Source organism: Lepus europaeus, chromosome 6 (assembly GCF_033115175.1).
Source record: "Lepus europaeus isolate LE1 chromosome 6, mLepTim1.pri, whole genome shotgun sequence".
In the NCBI taxonomy this organism is placed as follows: Eukaryota; Metazoa; Chordata; class Mammalia; order Lagomorpha; family Leporidae; genus Lepus; species Lepus europaeus.
In genome coordinates, this window is record NC_084832.1 from 13171777 (window position 1) to 13193281 (window position 21505).

The window sequence follows — 21505 nt, forward strand, 5'->3', positions numbered from 1 at the left end:
AAATCAATGTTCTGTGGGGACAGATGCCCATGGTAGAGAGTTAAGTGAAAATGCAAAGTGCAGAAAACTATGTTTAAACATGAACAAGTGAATCCAAAGAAACTGTAAAGGGAAGAGACTCACTTTTCATTTTCTACTCTTCTGCACCATTTAATCTGGATATGGTGATACACAGTTATCTTTCTAAAAGAGAAAGACAACTGTTCTGGGTGCAGCAGAAGGGCAGATCTAAAATGAACAAGGGACTATGCAATGTGCAGCAAGAACAGGCTTTAAAGGTGATAGATTTAGAAGCAATTCTGGGAGACGATGGAATATATGTGAAGAGAATATTTTATATTGTGCTTAGTTTAACTGATGTCCGAAAAATGTATCAAAGGTGTTCCAAATACACTTCCAGTGGTCAAAACAGAAAGACTGGCTTCCTGAAAACGCAATGGGGAAACAGAGGCAGCTTTATACCTGCCAACAGAGAAATCAACAGATACTGCTGCAAAGAGGAGGCAGGATACACAGAGCAGCTGAGACCACGGCTCATGCCTGGCAGGCACAGTTCTAGGCTCTCTGAGGTGGGCAGGGGTCTGAGCACAGTCCTCAGGCCATCACCTTATCATGTAACACCAGCTGTATGTTCACTAAAACAGCCTTATCTGGGACACGTTGTAAGAAGGACAAGGATCCTTCTAAACTGTGATTTTAAGAAATTATTCCTGGATGCAAAAAGAGAATGAGTTCCTCTTTCACCATGAGGGCTAGAGTTATCTCACTTTATCAAAAAACAAAAGGATACTGTAAGTAATTAATTTCTGTATAATATTAAATACAAACCTTGTATGGTGAAGGTTCAATTCTTTCCCCGAATAACACCTGACCAAGATTTTCAGATGGGCGTTTTCCTTCTGATGCTTGGCAAAAATCAAACCTGGAGTAAGAGTAATATTTAAGCGGTCACATAAACACAAGAGGGAACAAGGAAATAGCAAATACTCCGCCAATCTCCAGAGCAGATGAGGTGCTGGTCACTCTAGCAGCTCTAGCAGGTAGATGAAAAACACATTCATACCAAGTCCCAGGTACCACATGTCCCCCAAACAAAACAAAAATACCCCCGAAAATTACACCTAACAATACTCTGATTCCTAGTATTCTTTTACTAACATGTAAATTACAGAATTTTAAAAACTGACACATTTTCTAATTGATTTCTGTTTATTCCAATGATAAAATTATCTACATCATTTTTCAAATGAATTCTGCATGCTTTATCTCCTTTCGTTATAACTTTCCAGTCCATATCTTTACTTAAAAATGACGTTTCAAGAAGATCTACTAAGTGTACCTAGAGTTCTGTCTCATCCCAATATACTGCCCAGCACATCCTAGTATAAGAAATGCTTTGGCTAAACACTCTGAGGACAGAGTTGTGGAGAACACTTATCCAAGGCACCTGTAAGATTCTCTCCGTGTTATAATTCCCTTGTATTACTAACCAATTTTAATGCACTTTTGTTCAAACATTACAGTGTAATTTCAGCATTGCCATAGAAAATGAAAGGGCAGTCCTGTGTTCACCCAGGAATACTATGAGGAGTACCTGACCCCAGGACAGAAATGGCAATACATTAGTAAGATTCCAAAAAGGAAAGTCAATCTCAGGTGATAAAAGACTGAGTGAGACTGGGGAGACTCCAAATAAAGACATTCCATCTATTAGATACCGCAGATCCACTGACTTTCCTAAGAATATTTCTAAGATTTAAATAGAACTTATTTACTTAGCAGAACAAACACACACTAGAAAAAGCATGTTAAGTCTCCAAAAGTTATACAAACTATGATCTGTTCATTCATTCAATTTTGTGCTCTCCTATATATTTAGGATTATGAATTCTCAGGGGATAGCCTTACTTTTGAGTGTAATGCTTTTCTCTACGGCAAACACACTTTATTCTAAAACTCTTTAAATAGCACAGAAATTCTAAGCCAACTAAAATTTGGAAACTGATTTACAATATGGAATACACTTATCAAATGATACATGATATGATATACATGCAGCATTTTTCATAGTACTAAAAAATTGGAAATAATTTATGTTTATAAATTGAGAATTGGCAGAACAAATAGCACATGGGAACTCTACAATGGAATAATGGGCAGCCACTAAAAAGAACGAAGGGGCTATACTCTGACTTGGAAAGATAACCACAAAATAAAACTCATATCAAATCTAGCAGTATGAACCTACTTTTGTTTCAAACAAAAATGCATAAATGTGGTTATATACATAAGAATACTCAAAGAAAAAATGAGGAAAAGTAGACATAAAAGTCTAAGTCATTTCTGGGGGCTGATTATGCGGGATATAAGTATTTTACTTTAAAATACATGAGGTTTTTTTTTTTTTTTTTTGACAGGCAGAGTGGACAGTGAGAGAGAGACAGAGAGAAAAAGGTCTTCCTTTTCCGTTGGTTCAACCCCCAATGGCCGCTGCGGCTGGCACACTGCGGCCGGCGCACCGCGCTGATCCAAAGGCAGGAGCCAGGTGCTTCTCCTGGTCTCCCATGGGGTGCAGGGCCCAAGCACTTGGGCCATCTTCCACTGCCTTCCCGGGCCACAGCAGAGAGCTGGACTGGAAGAGGGGCAACCGGGACAGAATCCGGTGCCCCGACCTGGACTAGAACCCGGGGTCCCGGCGCCACAGACGGAGGATTAGCTTAATGAGCCGCGGCGCCGGCCTGAAAGTTTTTTATAATTAAAAATTTTTAAGAAAATGTTTTTTTGTCCAGATAAAAAAGGAAATCCACCGGTGTAGCTGGTGTTTCAAAGCAAAAGAAAATGAGTGTCACATTTTAACTCTGCCCTGAAAGTAGAGAGTATACTTTTGTAAAAACATTCTCAGGCTGCGTACATTCAAAAATGCATACAAATTCATCCACAACTGTGAAGAAAGCAAAGTTCTAAATGTTCAAAGTTCAGATGAGTCACATAAAATCTTACATAAAACCAAGTTGAAAAACTTACGCTGTGTATTCATACGGAAGAACAGATTCCACTGAGTCGAGTCTGTTCACAAACAGTTCTATTTCAGCCTGAAAATGAAGAAACATATAATCAGAATACAAACAACTGGAGAGAAAGCCTTAAGTCATACACAGAATTGAAAAAAAAATTTGATGTGTTTGAAATGTGAAACTTCATAACATCCAATCTACTTTAAATAATTCTTTTAAAATCCGTTCACTGAGTGGATTTATATGCATTTAAAATAAAACAACTTTCAGAGTTGCAAATGCCTCCAATACTTTCTTTTCAAAGATTTGTTTTATTTATTTGAAAGGCAGAGTTATAGAAAGGTAGAGCCAGAGAGAGAGGTCTTTCATCCATTGGTTCACTCCCCAAATGACCACAACTGCCACAGCTGAACTGGTCCAAAGCCAGAAGCCAGGAGCTTCTTCCAGGTCTCCCATGCCAGTGCAGGGGCCCAAGGACTTGGGCCATCCTCTACTGCTTTCCCAGGCCATAGCAGAGAGCTGGACTGGAATTAGAGCAGCCAGGACTTGAACTGGTACCCATATGGGATGCCGGTGCTGCAGTCTGGGGCTTTAACCTTCTGTGCTACAGTGCCAGCCCCAGCATCCAATATTTTTAAAATGTTTTTTAACTCCTAAATTTTATATTAAAAAATAAAGATATTTTAACTAAAAGCATTCATTACATTCATCACACCTGATACTGTTTTTTTTTTTTTTTGTTGTTGTTGTTGTTGCTTTTCTTTTTTGAAAGGCAGAGAGAGAGAAACACAGAGCAAGCTACCTCCCACTGGTTCATTCCCCAAATGCTCGTAAGAGCTGGTCAGGTCTGGGTCACCCCTGCCAAAACGAGCAGCCAGTAATTAGGAACTCAACCCAGATTTCCCACATTGGCGGCAGGGAGCAAACTGTGTGAGCTACCACCGATGCCTCCTAGCACGTGGTACAGCAGGAGCATCAATCGAGGCACTAAGATAAGGGATGCACACTTGCTAACCAGCATCCTATACGTTAGGCCAAATGCCCAACCCTATATGCTGTTTTTACAAATCTGGTTTCCAAATTCATTATTGTGCAGTATACAAATATTTTATTTAAACATCCTCACAACAACCAAGAAAGGCTGCCAAACTGGTCAGGAATTTCCAGATTTGTCATAGTAGAAATATTATCCACACTTATATACTCCTAAGCAAACAGAAGACAGAGGAAGACCACATGGTCTAGCCTTACTGGACTTGCTTTGATCAGTTTGAGAATGAACCACACAGTCTTACAGGATCAGACAGAGTTCAGCAGCAGGAGAGGGGGGTAAAAGCTGTTATTAAACTCATAGGAGATACAGGATAATTTAAAGCTACATCTTCCTTTTGAAGCTTCCAAAATTTCTCCCAGGTGTAGATGAAATTTCGTAAGACCAATAACATTGATCCATCCTCAAAAGCTCACTGCTATTCATGACAGAATTCATTAGTTGAAGGCGGCAGCAAGTCATTTTTGCCCTGAAGCACTTTCGGAGCTAACAGAAGCTAGCTATTTGGGACAGTCAGACTGCTCCGGCTGCTTCCTGACTCTGATCAGACTACCTGGAATGGCATAAAGCTATGCCTAGCATTCTGATCTTGCTTGTCAGTGCTGTCACCAGTCCTCTATACTTGCTAACATCCCTCAAAGAGGAGACATCTGATACACAATTAAGACAAACTAGTAGTACACTGCCACTGGAAAAGCAGCAAATCACAGCGGGCAAGAGCAGACTCGTGCCAGATCACCTGCGTTCTAATCCCAGTGTTAGCATTAACAGGGCAGCTTTGGTCAACTTATTTCATGTCAGTATCCTCATAGGTGCTTCAGTTTTTCTGCAAAATGGGAAAAATAGTAGTTATTATCATAGGGATATGAAGGTAAACGAGTTAACATTCATAATGGGCTGGCGCCGTGGCTCAACAGGCTAATCCTCCACCTAGCGGCGCCGGCACACTGGGTTCTAGTCCCGGTTGGGGTGCCGGATTCTGTCCCAGTTGCCCCTCTTCCAGGCCAGCTCTCTGCTATGGCCTGGGAGTGCAGTGGAGGATGGCCCAAGTCCTTGGGCCCTGCACCCGCATAGAAGACCAGGAGAAGCACCTGGCTCCTGGCTTCGGATCAGCGCGGTGCGCTGGCCGCAGCGCGCCGGCCGCGGTGGCCATTGGAGGGTGAACCAATGGCAAAAGGAAGACCTTTCTCTCTGTATCTCTTTCTCTCTCTCACTGTCCACTCTGCCTGTCAAAAACAAACAAACAAACAAAAACAAAAAAACATTCATAATGTACCATATATCTGGAAATAATTTAATGATAAATAAATTTAATGATATTTAGAACAGAGAAGGCCTAACTATGGTGTTCATCCACTAAAATTTTCATTCAACATTCATGATACACAATGGGAGACATTATTAGCCTTTGCACACATAGGTTAAGCAACCCTAAACCAAAAATTCAAAATCTGAAACTTTTCACCTGACATGATGGGTCACAGTCAATATACAGAATTCTTCAAAATGTTACCTAGAACATTTATACTATGTGCATAAGGCATATATGAAACAATGACTTTTGTATTCAGATTTTGGTCCCAACTTCAAGATATGTCATGTTACATGCAAATATTCCAAAATCTGAAAAAATCCAAAATCCAAAGCACTTCTGGTTCCAATCACTTCCAAAAACGATACTCCACTTGCAGTACTGAAAATAACATACACAAACCTTACAATTCTACTTAAATGACAACTCAAAGGCAACACTGTCTCCAACACAAAAAAATTTCACTGTGTCCCCCTGCATAAAATATTTTACATTGTACCATTGGTCCTTTTAGCTAAAAAGATAATGGTACATGACACTACAACATTACAGCTTGCTTGAATAAGCAACACAAACGTATGTGACTGTTCTGAAAGCGAAATTTCTGTATGACAGCTTACTGTGTCAAACAAAGTAATGTTAACTAATTAGAAAGATACATCAGATTTCGAACCATCTATGAAATATATCTTCATGAAGAATGAAAAGCTAATCTAGTTCATATCTCTAGATTTCTCTCTAGGAAGGAGTGGAGATATTCAATTTTATAGCTTTCAATGTTTTTGAGTTTCAAAATCCACAGAGCCACATTGTCATCACTTAAGCTAAGTCCCTCTTGTTCAGTTCAGAATGATTCAGAATCTGTATGTGGGAGCCAGGTGCCTAGGCTTAAAACCTGATGCTCACACTTACTGTGTGGTCATAAACATGTTTCCTCACTTCTTTGTGCCTCAGCTTTCTCCTCTGTGGAATGGACGTAATAATCAAACCAACTTCAAGTGGTTTTTGAGAAGCTTCAAGAGCAGTGCCTGGCATAAGTCTTAAGTAAGTTGTGTGCAATTGTGCAGCAACGTCCGACAGAACTTGGAGCAACAATGGAAATGCTCTTTATCTGCACTATCAAATACGGTAGTCTCTGACCACACATGGGTAACTGGACACTCAGGATGCGGTCAGCATAACTTAAACACTGAATTTTAAATTCTATCTAATTTTAGTTAATAGTCAGAGGAGGCTGGTGGCTTCTGCACTGGACAGCACAGCAATACCACCAAATGCAGTTTAATACTGTTTACGTGACAGCTCTCCATACACTTATACTCTGCTCACCACAATCTTTTCTTTTCCTGGAAAAACAACTCTAACTTTATTTATATAACCCAGAAGTTGGCAAATTTTTTTTTTCTGTAAAGAGTTAGAAAGTGACTATTTTAAGTCTTGCAGGTCATGCAGTTTCTGCCTCATTGAATGAAATCAACCACAAGCAATACACAAATAAACAAATAGAGTGGCCACAGACCAACAAAAGTTTATTTATGGGCACTGAAATTTGATTTTGATGTAATTCACACTCATCACCAAGTATTCTTTTGATTTTTTTCTCTAGCTGCTTAAAAATGTAAAAACAAAAAACAAAACAAAACAAAACAAAAAAACCCTCTTAGCTCAGAGCCCTACAAAAATCACTGGACTCCTAATCCATCCCTGAGCAGCACTGTCTGGGTATTTGTGTGAATGTGTGTGTTCGGTTGGTTTCTAGAAAAGCAGAGTGACAGGCCAGGAGCAAAAGAGAGAGTGAGAGACAAAGATACCTTCCATCAGCTGGTTCACCCTCTAAATGGCTCCAAAGCCAGGAGCCAAGAACTCCATCTGGGTCTCCCAAAAGGATGGCAGGAACCTAAGTACTTGGGCCATCATCCACTGCCTCCCAGGATATTAGCAGGAGTTGGATCAGAAGCATATTAGACTGGGACTCTGATATGGGAATGCAGTCACTCCAAACAGTAGATTAACCCACTGTGCCACAACACATGGCCCCTGGGTATTTTTCAATGTTATTAAACTTACATCTCAGAGGACCCAAAGCAAGGCACAATATTTAAAGATCTGAAGCTATGTGAAAAATTTTAGGACATTACCTAAGGAATGTGGCAAGAATTTTGGTTTAGCTTGCTCTGTCATCCCTAAAGCACTGGCTCTAGGATTACAAGATTGAAGGAAAAGGACTCTCATTTTCTGACTCCTCTCAGACCCCCTCTGAGGCACAATTCTTCAGAATGGAAAGATGCTAATCTTCTGAATCACTGTCTCTTTGAACCTGTTGCCTGTTTACTTTGGGACTTGCCCTGCTCTCATGACTTTCTTAAAAGTTATGCCAATGGAATTACAGCAGAATTCAAGGTTTAGACACCCAAGTTTCTTAGGTGTAGAGGGACGTTACTCTCTACCCATATGCACAAATTCTTCAATGGTACTCTTCATCTCTTTCCTATATTGCAAAACAGATAGCTCGAGCTCATTATCTGAACAGTATTTGTTTCTCTTCAAATACACTTTCTTAAATTGTCTGTGACCAAATTACTTACTATTTTTTTCTCTTACTTAACTTTGAAAGCTTCTGGAAATATATTCCCATTAATTTTACATTGTATTACACATGGAGTTTCATATTCTACCACTGGCAGATTAAAAACTCCATGTGTGTTCTTTTTCCTAAATTTAAAGCCCAAATTAGCCTTCAGCACCAGTCCTGAAAGTCTCCACTATTACCATTCCCCATGGACTTATCTCCTATCCTACTCAGCCACACTGTTTCCTTTAAATGATCTTGTCAAAATCTTATAAATCAAATTCACTGGCTCTCTCTAAAACTACAGTACATGTTTGAATAAGAAGTCAGAAAATGTCTCTTCCAGAAAACATGTTCATCTTCTGTTGATATAATTTAAACCAATTATTACCATTAATCTATATTCTATCAGTCTACCATTAGTCAGTAATTTTTTTTTAAAAGATTTATTTATTTACTTGAAAGTCAGAGTTACAGAGACAGAGAAGGAGAGGCAGAGAGAGAGAGAGGTCTTCCATCTGCTGGTTCACTCTCCAGATGGCCACATGGGCCACAGGTGTGCCGATCCGAAGCCAAGACTTCTTCTGGGTCTCCCACATGGGTGCAGCGGCCCAAGGACTCGGGCCATCCTCTACTGCTTTCCCAGCCCATAGCAGAGAGCTGGATCAGAAGTGGAGCAGCCAGGACCTGAGCCGGTGCCCATATGGGATGCCAGCACTGCAGGTGGTAGCTTTACCCACTACACCACAGCAGTGATTCTAATATAGCTGATAGTACAGTTCTCACATCCTTTCCTTCCCCATTTTCTTATCTGTGCTGTATTAGTTTTTACCCACCTTATATTAATTAGCATTTTAGCTAAAATCAAATCCTCATTAGCTGTCAACTTATCCTGACTGGATCAAGCAGCTTCAAATTCTACTCCTAATAACAAAGGTGGTAAAACCAACACCTATCAGGCATACCCTTTAGCCTTGCTCTGTGATTTGTTAGTGTCTATTACTAAAAGGGGGTGGGCACTGTTGCACAGCAACTTAAGCTGCTGCTCCGGATGCCACATCCCATATTGGATAGCCTAGACTGGAGTCCTGCCTCTACTTCTAATACAGCTGTCTGCTAATGTGCACCCTGCGAATCTGTAGGTGATGCAAGTACTTGGGCCCCTGTCACCCATGTGGTAGACCCATCTGAGTTACAGGCGCCTTGCTTCAGCCTGGCCATGTCCCACCTGTTGCAGGCATTTGGGGAAGTCTGTCCCTCTTTCAATTCAATAAAAATTTAAAACAAATCTTAAAAAAAACCCACAACTGTATTCATTAAAATGACATTTTAAATATAACTCTTATAAAGGGCAGTCCACAAAATTTTCTGAACTAGGGGTTCACATTGTGGCCCAGTAGGCTAAGCTGCCGCATCCTGTAAGGGAGCACCAGTTTGAGTCCTGGCTGTTCTGCTTCAGATCCAGCTCCCTGCTAATGCACCTGGGCAAGCAGCAGGGGGTGGCCCAAGTACTAGTGGCCCTGCCACCCATGTGTGAGACCAGAATGGCCGAGTCTCTCGTGGTTTTGGCTTGGCCCAGCCCTGTCTGCTGTGGTTAATTTGGTAAGTGAACCAGAGACAGAAGATTTCTCTCTCTCTACCTTCCAAATAAATGAATTTTTAAAAAATATTTTTTCCAAACTAGCAAAATCCTCAAAACAATACTTCTCCCAATCTTTTGCCTCTAAAAATAATATTAATTAGAACGCAGAGCACAGAAGTAGAGAACATGATTTCAGTTTGAAGGGTCGCTGCTCTCAACAAACATGTGCTCTTGGGCAAGCAGTAACTTTGAATGTGAGACTGAACAAGTAATAATGCAACAGAAAACAGTAGGTGCAGAAGTTGGCACAGTTATTTGAATAAGCACAGCTGTTATCCACTAAATAACTGGACACTCTTGAAACTGAACAAGAAGTAGTACACAGGTAACCTTGATGGTTTCTGTAAGAAGCCTTCCCCCACCCCTCCATCAAAACAGTGGGGGTTATTAAAGGACATTAAGACAGCAGTAAGTCTTCTGAGCTACTGTTTATGCCTATTCATTACTCTTATCTTGGCTACAAGTCTAGAAAAGGAAAGACAACAAACAAGCACAAGTCTCATAACAACCTGATGAACTAGAGATTATTCACTCCATTTCAGACAAGGAAGAAAGCTCAAAAACCAGACTACAGAAAACAGTGAGGAAACTCAACCATCACTACCACCACTTTTCATTTCTGCTTTCATTCCTCTCAAATTCCTTTCTTGTCTCCTTACTTTCATGGGAAAACATAACTCCCTACTTTTACTTTTTTGTCTCCTTTTTTGCACCCTTACTTTTATGGGAAAGTGAATCTATCTTAGATTCACCACTAATTTATGAACACATTCTGTTATTTAGGAAATATCAAACACACTTTGAATATTCCATTCATCTCAGCTATTTCTGGGCCACTTTCACTCACTATGCCTTTTTTTAAATTGTGAGAACCTGAAGACTTAAGAATTATCATCTCATTTAAAACAAGCTAGGGGCCAGCGCCTCGGCGTAGTGGGTAAGCCGCCGCCTGCATCCCATATGGGCACCGGTTCGAGTCCCGGCTGCTCCACTTTCGATCCAGCTCTCTGCTATGGGCTGGGAAAGCAGTAGAGGATGGTCCAAGTCCTTGGGCCCCTGTACCCATGTGGAGACCCTGAAGAAGCTCCTGGCTCCTGGCTTCAGATAGGTGCAGCTCTGGCCACTGCGGCCAACTGGGAAGACCCCCCACCCTGCCTCTCCTACTCTCTCCTTTGTAACTCTTTCAAATAAATAAATAAATCTTAAAAGACATGCTAAAATTATTTAAAATTAAAAATGAAAACATCTTTGATAGGTAATAGACTGACTTATATTTGTAAATATGCTACATTTGCAATTACTTTAAATATTGACCCTTCTGCAAGACAAGAAATTTCCAAGTCTGAAGGGATGTCAGAAAGTTTGTGGAAAAGCCTAATGAAAATCTTTCATGAAAAATGCATTTTCCATGAGCTGTGTGAGGATCTCTTGTATTACAGAATGAGCTCCTCCGAATATGGCAGTGGAGCAAATGTTAAAAACTAGGTAAAGGGCCGGCACCACGGCTCAATAGGCTAATCCTCCGCCTTGCAGCGCCAGCACACTGGGTTCTAGTCCCGGTCGGGGCGCCAGATTCTGTTCCGGTTGCCCCTCTTCCAGGTCAGCTCTCTGCTGTGGCCCGGGAGTGCAGTGGAGGATGGCCCAAGTGCTTGGGCCCTGCACCCCATGGGAGACCAGGATAAGCACCTGGCTCCTGCCTTCAGATCAGTGAGGTGCGCTGGCTGCGGCGGCCATTGGAGAGTGAACCAACGGCAAAGGAAGACCTTTCTCTCTGTCTCTCTCTCTCTCTCACTGTCCACTCTGTCCGTCAAAAAAAAAAAAAAAAAAAAAAAAAACACCCTGGGAAAAGGAGGGGCTGACACTGTGGCCTAACAGGTAACGCTGCCAAAAGCAGCTATGGGTGCCTATTCATGTCCTGGCTGCTCCGCTTCCCATTCAGCTCTCTCCTATGGCCTGGGAAAGCAGAAGATGGCTCAAATGCCTGGGCCCCTGCACCCATGTGGGAGACCCAGAAGAAGCTCCTGGCTTCCACCTGGCTCATCTGGGAAGTGAACCAGTAGATGGAAGATTTCTCCCTCTCTCTATAATTCTTTCAAATAAATAAATAAATCTTTAAAAAGAAATCTGGGAAAAAAGGAAATGAGACTGCCAGAGATTATGTGGTTCAATCACATGATGTCCACAGGCATCGTGACATTCATCCCTAAAAAATATAAAGACACGGATACATAAAACATGTAAAATGTAAATAACTCACAGCGGTCCAGATGAGTAAAACTGACCACTGTACAATTGTTTCAACTCTTTTTGAATTTTGAAAAATGTCACAAACTTGGAGAAAGAAAGAGTGCAGCCTAGACTTCAATCTTACCGTGATATAACAGAAGTCAAATGAAAGCAATAAAAAATAAAAATAAAAGATTAAAATTTAGGGTGGAAAGATGTTTTAGAAAAATGACTTCAAAATCAATTAACAGGAGAAAACAAATTGCAACAGATGTGAAAATCAACGGTCATTTACAACAAATTCGAGAGATCTTCCATCATCTGGTTTACTTTCCAAATGCGCACAACAGCCAGAGTTGGGCCAAGCTGAAGCCAGCAGACAGGGACTCCATCCCAGTCTCCCAAATGGATGGCAGGAAGCTGGATCTGAAGCAGAGGTAAGATGCAATCCTAGGCACTCCAATATAGAATCCCACTGCACAGTAATGCCCGCTCCAGAATTTAGTTTTGTTATCATTAAAAGAGCATGTGCTATAAGGGGTGGTATTTATCTTAAGGTCATTTTCCTCTCTAAACATAGTTATTTCCCATCTAAAAGTTAATTAAGTCAATCTCCTTTTGGAAATTTGCCCTAAACACACAGCCAATTCTAAATTACTGCTGACATGATTATAAAGAGCTTTAAAGGTTGGTTATTGGGGCCGGAGCTGTGGCGCAGCAGGTTAACACCCTGGCCTGAAGCACAGGCATCCCATATGGAAACCGGTTCTAGTCCTGGCTGCTCCTCTTCCAGTCTAGCTCTCTACTGTGGCCTGGGAAAGCTGTAGAAGATGGCCCAACTCCTTGGGTCCCTGCACCCATGTGGGAGACCCGGAGGAAGCTCCTGGCTCCTGGCTCCAGATTGGCGCAGCTCTGGCTGATGCAGCCAATTGGGGAGTGAACCATCGGATGAAGACCTCTCTTCTCTCTCTGTGGTGTAACTCTGACTTTCAAATAAAAATAAATAAATCTTAAAAAAAAAAAAAAAAAAAGGTTGGTTACTTCACATTCCTGCTTTTAAACTGTCCCCACCTAGGCTATTACAAGGACTGTTTTAAGAACATTAAACATTTTAAGGAAGTTACAGAATCCTAAATCATGCAGACAAAGTAAGACTATCATCCTGTACTAAGAAATTTTTTATGGACATGGTTTTATGTAATTTAGAATTCTATGATCTCCCTTCGAAATCCTTCTCCTAACTGTACAATTTTATTTCCACTCTGAATCTGCTCATTCCACATCGGATCTCAGCTGTGGTCATATCTATAGTCTTATCACTTTGAGGTACACAGGCCACACCTTCTGACTGCATTTGTCCTTGGTCTGTTTCAGCTTTTATTCCACCTTATCTGACTGCCATCACATCTGTCCCACTCCACACCTACACATGGATTTTCAAGGAAGAAAGAAATCTCAGTGAAGAACGTGACTTTGTAAAGGATCAAAGTAATGAGTAGTCACAAAAGGGTTGGAGACACGAAGGCACAGCCATAAAAAAGGGGAAGCTTTCCAAGTTTTCAACTGCTTTTTTAATATCAGATGTCCACAGTGGGAAAAATCTGAAGGAAAGTGAACTCAGACACAATAAAAAATCCCAACAGGAATGCTGGAACTCAAATGGATGTTCAGGAGCTCTGGGTTATCTTACCAGCAATGCTCAGAAGTTGATCCTAGATAACAAGGATTCCTCTGTCACAACCCAGAAAAAAAAATGCAATCTTAGACTGTAACAAAGAAGGGAATAAATATAAAACCCGATGATCTAAAAAGGTAATTCCATCGGTACAAAGTTCCTTGTTGATCACATTCATTCTGGAAGTCCAGGAATGTGGCTGCTGTCCAAGGGAAAGCACAGAGGGGCAGGAGAGTGCTCAGACAGGAAGAACAGCAGCTTCCCAACATGATGAAGAGCACAGCTTTGGAAGCAGGGTGTGCCGCAAGTGTCTGCATCATGGCTATCCACGTATGCTTAACATGGGTACCAAATCTCACTGAGCGTCAGCTCCCCATCTAGAAAACACAGCGCTGTATCAATATTAAATAAGGTACTATATACCTGGCACACAACACACAACTGTAGTCTGTAGCATTATTTTTTTGCAAACTGAATAAACAGACTTAAAACGTGAGAATGAGAGGAGCAAAGAAATATATTTCACAGAGACACTTAATTTTAATGGCAATAAAGAATGACCTTGTAGAGTACACATGAAGTCCTGCAATGACCTTAGACAGAAAGCTGCAAGGAAGCACTGGGAGGCAGGGGTGTGGGGAATTGGGCTGTAAGGCTGACAGAGACCACCTCTGCACAACTTCTGTGTTTGTGCTGGGGGGCGAAGCACATGCCTGTGATTCCATTCCACCTTGGGAAGGGGCTTCCCTCTGTCCGGGGTCAAAGGCAGAACATTATTCCTATGGTCCTTATTTTCCAGATTCTAGCCCCCACTTTGCTATCATGAACAATCACAGTTTTAAAATAATTTCCTTCAAAAACTGAGTAAGAAAAGCAAACTTTTTCACAGGAAGGAAGAACAACTGTTAGAATGTGTATTTATCAAAGTAAAAGTGATTTTTTACAACACCTGATTTCAGACTTGAAGTGGTATCAGTAAAACCCATACACTATTAGTTTCCAGAAAGCTAAGAAACAATATTCTTACTCCAGAGAAAACTCTAAGTAAGTACACGTATAAATTATATTTTTTTCTTTACTTCAAAATCTTCAACTACATCTATGGTCAAAACAAGACAGGTATACTACATGTACTTATAATCTATCTGTTCAGAGCAATATTCAGGACTATTTTCTTAAATTCCACTTATATCATAATCAAAGGCAACTGCTTCCAAAATAATAGAATATAAAATTCTAAAAATTAACTACCAAGGAAAGGTTAAAAGTACAACCGAGTTGCGGGTGGGAGGGTGGTGATGGGGGGAAAAAACCACTATAATCCAAAAGTTGTACTTTTGAAATTTATATTTATTAAATAAAAGTTAAAAAAAAAAACAAAGGAGACAAAAAAAAGTACAATTGAGTTTAATTTTTATCAAAAAGGTATTAATTTATTTAAACATTTTTTTTACCATAGGAGTTATATTTGGTCACTTCTCCTTACAACAAAGAAAATCTTAAATCTTTCATCTAAAAACATGATCTACACATCAAACAGTAAAACAGCGGAGAGTTAATGCTACTTATAGTTTTTAGGCCTCAATTCATGTTGACAAGCCAATAATTACTTGACAGCTAAAAGCAGCAAAGGTGACCTGCTAATTTTCATCCATAAGTCACCTGAATGCTACCCAGCACACCAACTTCAAGCTAAGCTGCATGAAGCAGCTATCTGAAATAGCCAAAACCTTTACAGACTAAATTAGAACCACACATTTTACCCTGTGAAGACCTACTCACTTCCAATCACTGCCTTATTCTACTAACTGCAGTCACATACGGTCCCATGATTTTAAGGAAGTACAGATTTTACAAAAAAGGAATCCCATGGCTCAATCGGGTATTACTATGCTTTCAAATCTAAAAAAGAATAAGCAAAATAAAGGAAAGAAAAAAAGAAGACACAGAAACCTTAATAGCAATGAAAGTAATGCAAAATAGGCCGGCGCCATGGCTTAACAGGCTAATTCTCCGCCTTGCGGCACCGGCACACCGGGTTCTAGTCCCGGTCGGGGCACCGATCCTGTCCCGGTTGCCCCTCTTCCAGGCCAGCTCTCTGCTGTGGCCCGGGAAGGCAGTGGAGGATGGCCCAAGTGCTTGGGACCTGCACCCGCATGGGAGAACAGGAGAAAAACCTGGCTCCTGGCTTCGGATCAGCGAGATGCGCTGGCTGCGGCGGCCATTGGAGGGTGAACCAATGGCAAAAAGGAAGACCTTTCTCTCTGTCTCTCTCTCTCTCACTATCCACTCTGCCTGTCAAAAAAAAAAAAAAAAAAAAAAAAGTGAAGTAGCCAGTACTCAAACCAAGAACTGATTTTTTGCAAGAGTCCCACGCAGCAACTTAACCGCTATACCACACGTCTGCCTGAGATTTCTATTAAAATCTTTAGAAAAAAAAAAAAGAAAGTAATGCAAAATAAATTTCAGGTACCAACCTACAGCTATTAAGTTGATAGATAAAATTAAAACACTGTGGAGACACAGGAATCATTATTAGCTTAGGGCCCTGTAAATCGATCTATCCTTCTTGAATTATTGAAGGATAAAACTGTGTCTTACCTTTCATCTGTAACTTTACTTTGGGAATATATAGATAATCCCTCATAAATACATTCTAGCAGAGCTACTTAGGATACAGAAAATTTGGGACCAAATTAAATGCCCTATAATCAAGAAATGATTAAGTGAACCACAAACACTCTAGTAACAGAATGAAATACTGTACAGTTGATAAAAATTTTAAGAATGTATACTATGTTGTTATGCAAATGTATGTATATGTAAGGATGGTAAGAAAAAAAAGCCACAGAAACAATCACGTTTATGAAGGCTGCAGTCATAAATCCGAAGTCAAGAGCAATATAAATAAAGTCTATGTTTACTGAACTCCTGTTCCTCTGCCAGTAAATTAAACATAAAAAAATCATTCTAAGGAAAGGGGGGGTGGGATGACCCAATCATCTGGGTTTTTCTGATTGGTTTTGAAAATAAAAACTAAGCTAAATATAGGACAGGGACTTCACAATATTGCAGACTATGCCACATAAATTATAGCTACGTGGAAGACATCTTGTTTCATCTCTACATTTATTTTTTGTGGAAGATGTACTTTCTTCATCTCTACACTTATTTTTCATAATATCCTAATGATAAATATTGTACTTTTGCTCTAAGAAATGTAAACTATTTTCTAAAGGAAATACATAATGATTACTTCTGCCTGACACATCGGAAACTGATGGCAACAGTGTCAGCGACTGCCTTAGTTCACCCAACTCCTGACTCCTCCCCTAACAGGGTCTTTTGGAAATCATTATCCCCTTTTCTTTTTCTTTTTTTCTTTTTTTTTTTTGTTTTTTTTTTTTTTTGTTTTTTTTTGACAGGCAGAGTGGACAGTGAGAGAGAGAGACAGAGAGAAAGGTCTTCCCTTGCCGTTGGTTCACCCTCCAGTGGCCGCCGTGGTAGGCGCGCTGCGGCCGGCGCACCGCGCTGATCCGATGGCAGGAGCCAGGTGCTTCTCCTGGTCTCCCATGCGGGTGCAGGGCCCAAGCACTTGGACCATCCTCCACTGCACTCCCTGGCCACAGCAGAGAGCTGGCCTGGAAGAGGGGCAACCGGGACAGGATCGGTGCCCCGACCGGGACTAGAACCCGGTGTGCCGGCGCCGCAAGGCGGAGGATTAGCCTAGTGAGCCGCGGCGCCGGCCCCCTTTTCTTTTTCTTTTTTTTTTTTAAATTATTTGACAGGTAGAGTTACAGTCAGTGAGAGAGAGAAAGGTCTTCCTTCTGTTGGTTCACCTCCCAAATGGCCGCTACAGCCAGCACTGCAATGATCTGAAGCCAGGAGCCAGGTGCTTCCTCCTGGTCTCCCATGCGGGTGCAGGGCCCAAGCACTTGGGCAATTCTCCACTGCTTTCCCGGGCCACAGCAGAGAGCTGGACTGGAAGAGGAGCATCCAGGACTTGAACCCGGCACCCATATGGGGTGCCTGCGCCGCAAGCGGAGGATTAGCCAAGTGAGCCGCGGCGCCGGCCCAATTATCCCCTTTTCACAACTCTCATCTCCAAGCTTTAAAAGAAGTTCCTTCTGCTCTTCTGAATAATGTATACAAGACTGTCATTCTTAAGAAATATGGACTTGGGGCCGGTGCTGTGTCGTAGTGGGTAAAGCCTGCAGCGCTGGCATCCCATATAGGTAAAGCCAGTTCGTGTCCCAGCTGCTCCACTTCCAACCCAGCTCTCTGCTATGGCCTGGGAAAACAGTAGAGGATGGCCCAAGTCCTTGGGCCCCTGCACCCACATGGGAGACCCGGAGGAGGCTCCTGGTTCCTGGCTTCAGATCGGCGCAGCTCCGGCCATTGTGGACAAATGGGGAGAAAACCAGTGGGTGAAAAACCTCTCTCCCTCTCTGGCTCTCCTTCTCTTTCAAAATAAATAAATAAATCTTAAAAAAAAAAAGAAAGAAATATGGACTTGATGAGAAAAAATTATTGCTAGTACTACTGTAGTAATAAAAACTAATTGTTTACATGTTAATCAGAGCATCTCCTTTGAAAGCAGAGAGAAAATTTTTTTAAGATTTATTTATTTGAAAGTCAGAGTTACATAGAGAGAGGAGAGGCAGAGAGAGAGAGAGAGAGAGAGAGAGAAAGGTCTTCCATTCGCTGGTTCACTCCCCAAATGGCTGCAACCAATGGAGCTGGGCCGATCCAAAGCCAGGAGCCAAGAGCTTCTTTCAGGTCTTCCATGAGGGTGTAGGGGCCCAACGGCTTGGGCCATCTTCCACTGCTTTCCCATGCCGTAGCAAAGAACTAGATTGGAAGAGGAGCAGCCGGGACTCAAACTGGCACCCAAATGCGATGCCAGTGCTGCAGGTGGCGGCTTTATCTGCTACACCACAGCACCAGCCCCAACACTTGTTAATTACAGTTTGACTAACTGGTGTAGGGAATTTTCAGCAAAGTTTTAATATTTCTCTTTGCCTGCAGACTGGCATTGAGTCCTAGCTGCTCCTCCTCTCTACTATGGCCTGGGAAAGCAGAAGATGGCCCAAGTCCTTGGGCCCCTGCACCCGCGTGGGAGACCCAGAGGAAGCTCCTGGCTCCAGACAGGCCCAGCTTAGTCCGTTGCAGCCATCTGGGGAGTGAACCAGCAGATGGAAGACCTCTGGAACACTGCCTTTCAAATAAATAAATAAATCTTAAAACAAAACAAGTGCTAAAAGTACATCCACTTGCTCTTCCAAGAGTTGTTCCCCTGACCAAGATGTGAGAGTAGCTGGCAACAAATCTAAGAATCTAAACACTTCAGACAAATGATCTCCCCTGCCTGCTTTACCCCTACACCTATGAAAATTAAAAATCCAAATGTATCTCCCAAATGAAGTAAAAAGTAGCCATTTGGGGTGGGGGCTGCAGCGCAGCAGAGTAAGCCCCCACCCCCACTCGGTGGGGGGGGGGTGCCTGAATTTGGAATCAGAGAGCAGGGTTTTAAGTCCTGGCTACTCTGCAGCTGGCACGAAGCCTTCCACTAATACACCGAAAGGCAGTGGAAGATGACCAAACACTTGGTCTCCTGTCACCCACATGGAGACCCAGAAGGAGTCTGGCTCCAGGTTTCAGTCTGGCTTCTAAGGCGTGAACCAGGGGATGGAAGGTAGCTCTCTCACTCTGTCTTTCAAATCAACCAATCAATCTTTGGGGGGGAGGGGAGTAGCCACTTGGAAGGAGCTTTTGGGAACAAAGCATCTGACTGGCGGACCCTGTAAATTTCACTAGCTCCCCTGAGGATGGGACCTCCTAGGGTCTCAGGGCACCCTGGGCACACATCTTTTATTACATATCGCATTTCAGTGATCCTGTTCACAAGCTTATGACTGAGATTTCTGGAGCGCAAGGAATGTATTTTTCCATCTGTGAGGCACTAGGAGTACAACATACACGACTGCTGTTAAACAGAAAACTTCAACATGAAATACTAGGCTTTCAGGCTAGTTACTAAACTCTCTAATGGGAAAACCAGTGCGCTTGCAAAGCTAGCTCCCCTTGGCTCTGGAACCCTCAACACGGAGCGAAAGCTTCCTGCCCCGCAGGGCACCGAGTTAAGTACTTTAGTGCTGTCGACCTGAGTAAACCTTGAAGATCCTTAGACATGTTCACAGAAACAAATTTTAAAACAGATGTCTCAACCTGTCACTCCCGTGACAGCTGACAAACCTAAACAGAAACTGCAAAACGCCATGAAAATTTCATAGCTGCTCCCCTAAAGAAACCTCAAAATTCACAGCTACAGTAAAGCGAGCCGTCATAAAATAAACACCAGCTTTAAAAAAAAAAAATCAAAGTTAGTAAATCAACCTATTTATAGATTGTAAAAGCTCGCTGGCCCATTCCCGGGGCCAGCTACAACTCCAATGATCCCTGTGGCCAGTGCCCGCCACGCCCTCGCTGGCTGACCTGCAGGCGTGTCACCGCACCCACCTTTCACTGGTCACGCCAACACCCTGGCCTGAATGTCCTAGGAGATGTGCGTTTCCAAGAGCAGCCCTGGGCCACACCAGCTTCGCACAAGACCTCCTGCTACGTATTTAGAGCAGCCTCGGAGAAACCAGGGATTGCGATCTTACATATTCCTGTCTGCTAAGAAGTTCTTTTTCCCTTCTTTGACATTCCAAAGGCAGAAATCCAGTGTCTCAACCATTACGGCAACTCTTTTTCTCTCTCTCCCCCCACCCCCTTCAACGGAGTTTATATGCGGGTCTGGATGTGAAAGGGATCAACGGCTAACTAACCGTGAAGGCGGAGGTCAAAAGTCCTAGAAATAAAGGAGCCCTCCTAACCGGCCGGGAGCCCCGAGGTCCAGCGAAGCAGGAAGCGGCGAAGTTGGGGGGACTGCGGGCGGCCCGCCTGCCTCGCGCGCGTGACACGGGGCTGCGAGGCGCCGAGCACCGGCGGACACTGCGCGCCCGCCCCCGGCCCGGGATCCCCCAGGCCACCCCGAGGCCCCCCGAGCCCCCCGAGCCCCCGGCCCGCAGCGCCGGTCCGGCCGCTCGACCCCACCCACTGCTACGCCCCCTTCCCCTCGCTCCGGCCCGGGGGCCCCGGCTGCCCCTTCCCGGCGCGTCCTCGGGCGCCCGCCGAGGCCTCGCCCACCTTGCACTCGTCGCTCTTTTTTTCTTCGTCACAGAAGTTGACTGGCGCCAGGCCCGGCAGGTAGAAAGCGCTGCTCCGGCGCGGGCCCGGGGCCACCCCCAGCACGAGCAGCCACAGCAGCAACAGCCGCGGCCACCGAGGCGGAGCCGTCGCGTCCATGACGGCCGGTTCGAGGGGAGGGCAGCCGAGCGCGGAGGGCGAAGAGGGTGAGCGGGACGGGGAGGCTCGGGCACGACGACCAGGCCGCGGGAGACGAGGCAGGCCGGCCCCGCGACGGCTAGTTCCGGTTGCGCTAGGAGACACCGCGGGCCCCGCGACAGAAACCTCCCGGACCTCTACCGGGCATGCGCGACGCCGTCTGCACATGCTCAGTGAGAGCGGCCGCCGGCGCCCCGAGGAGTTTCCGGGAGCGGGCGCGCGCAGATCCAGCTTCCGGGTTTTCGGCGCGCCGGCTGGGGTGCGTGCGGGAGAGCGGCCCCAGCGCCCGCGTTCGGGCTCCAAATTCCGGTCTGGAGCCCCCTGGGGACGCCGTGCAGCGCCGCGCTGGCCGGGCGCTCCCGTTTGCTCCTTGTGTCTCATTAATTTCTCATCAGCTTCCTAATACACAGCATTGCAGCAGACAGTACTGAGTGATGGAGGGAGGGTTGATAGCGGAGAGGAAAAGTTCAGGAGCAGACCTGGCTGGGAGCAGAAGATGAAACAAATGGGAGGGAACTGGTCTCCAATACACAGCTCTTCTAGAGGCTTCCAAGCCCCGGGAGCTCGGTGCCGCATTTTTTTTTTTAAGTTTTATTTATTATTTGACAGTCAGAGTTGCACAGAGAG

General features: G+C 43.5%; 1 protein-coding gene across 1 annotated transcript in view; it reads right to left on the reverse strand.

Annotated features, from left to right (window-relative positions):
* Positions 1-21061, reverse strand: part of TM9SF2 (transmembrane 9 superfamily member 2) — a 65942-nt gene extending 44881 nt beyond the window's left edge. The window contains exons 1-3 of the mRNA XM_062193987.1: positions 20681-21061; positions 3025-3092; positions 829-922 (exon numbers count right to left, since the gene is read on the reverse strand). Of these exons, the coding sequence (XP_062049971.1) occupies positions 829-922; positions 3025-3092; positions 20681-21046 (528 nt within the window). The 5' untranslated portion in view covers positions 21047-21061. The remainder of the gene's footprint in view (positions 1-828; positions 923-3024; positions 3093-20680) is intronic.
* Positions 21062-21505: the final 444 nt, after the last annotated feature.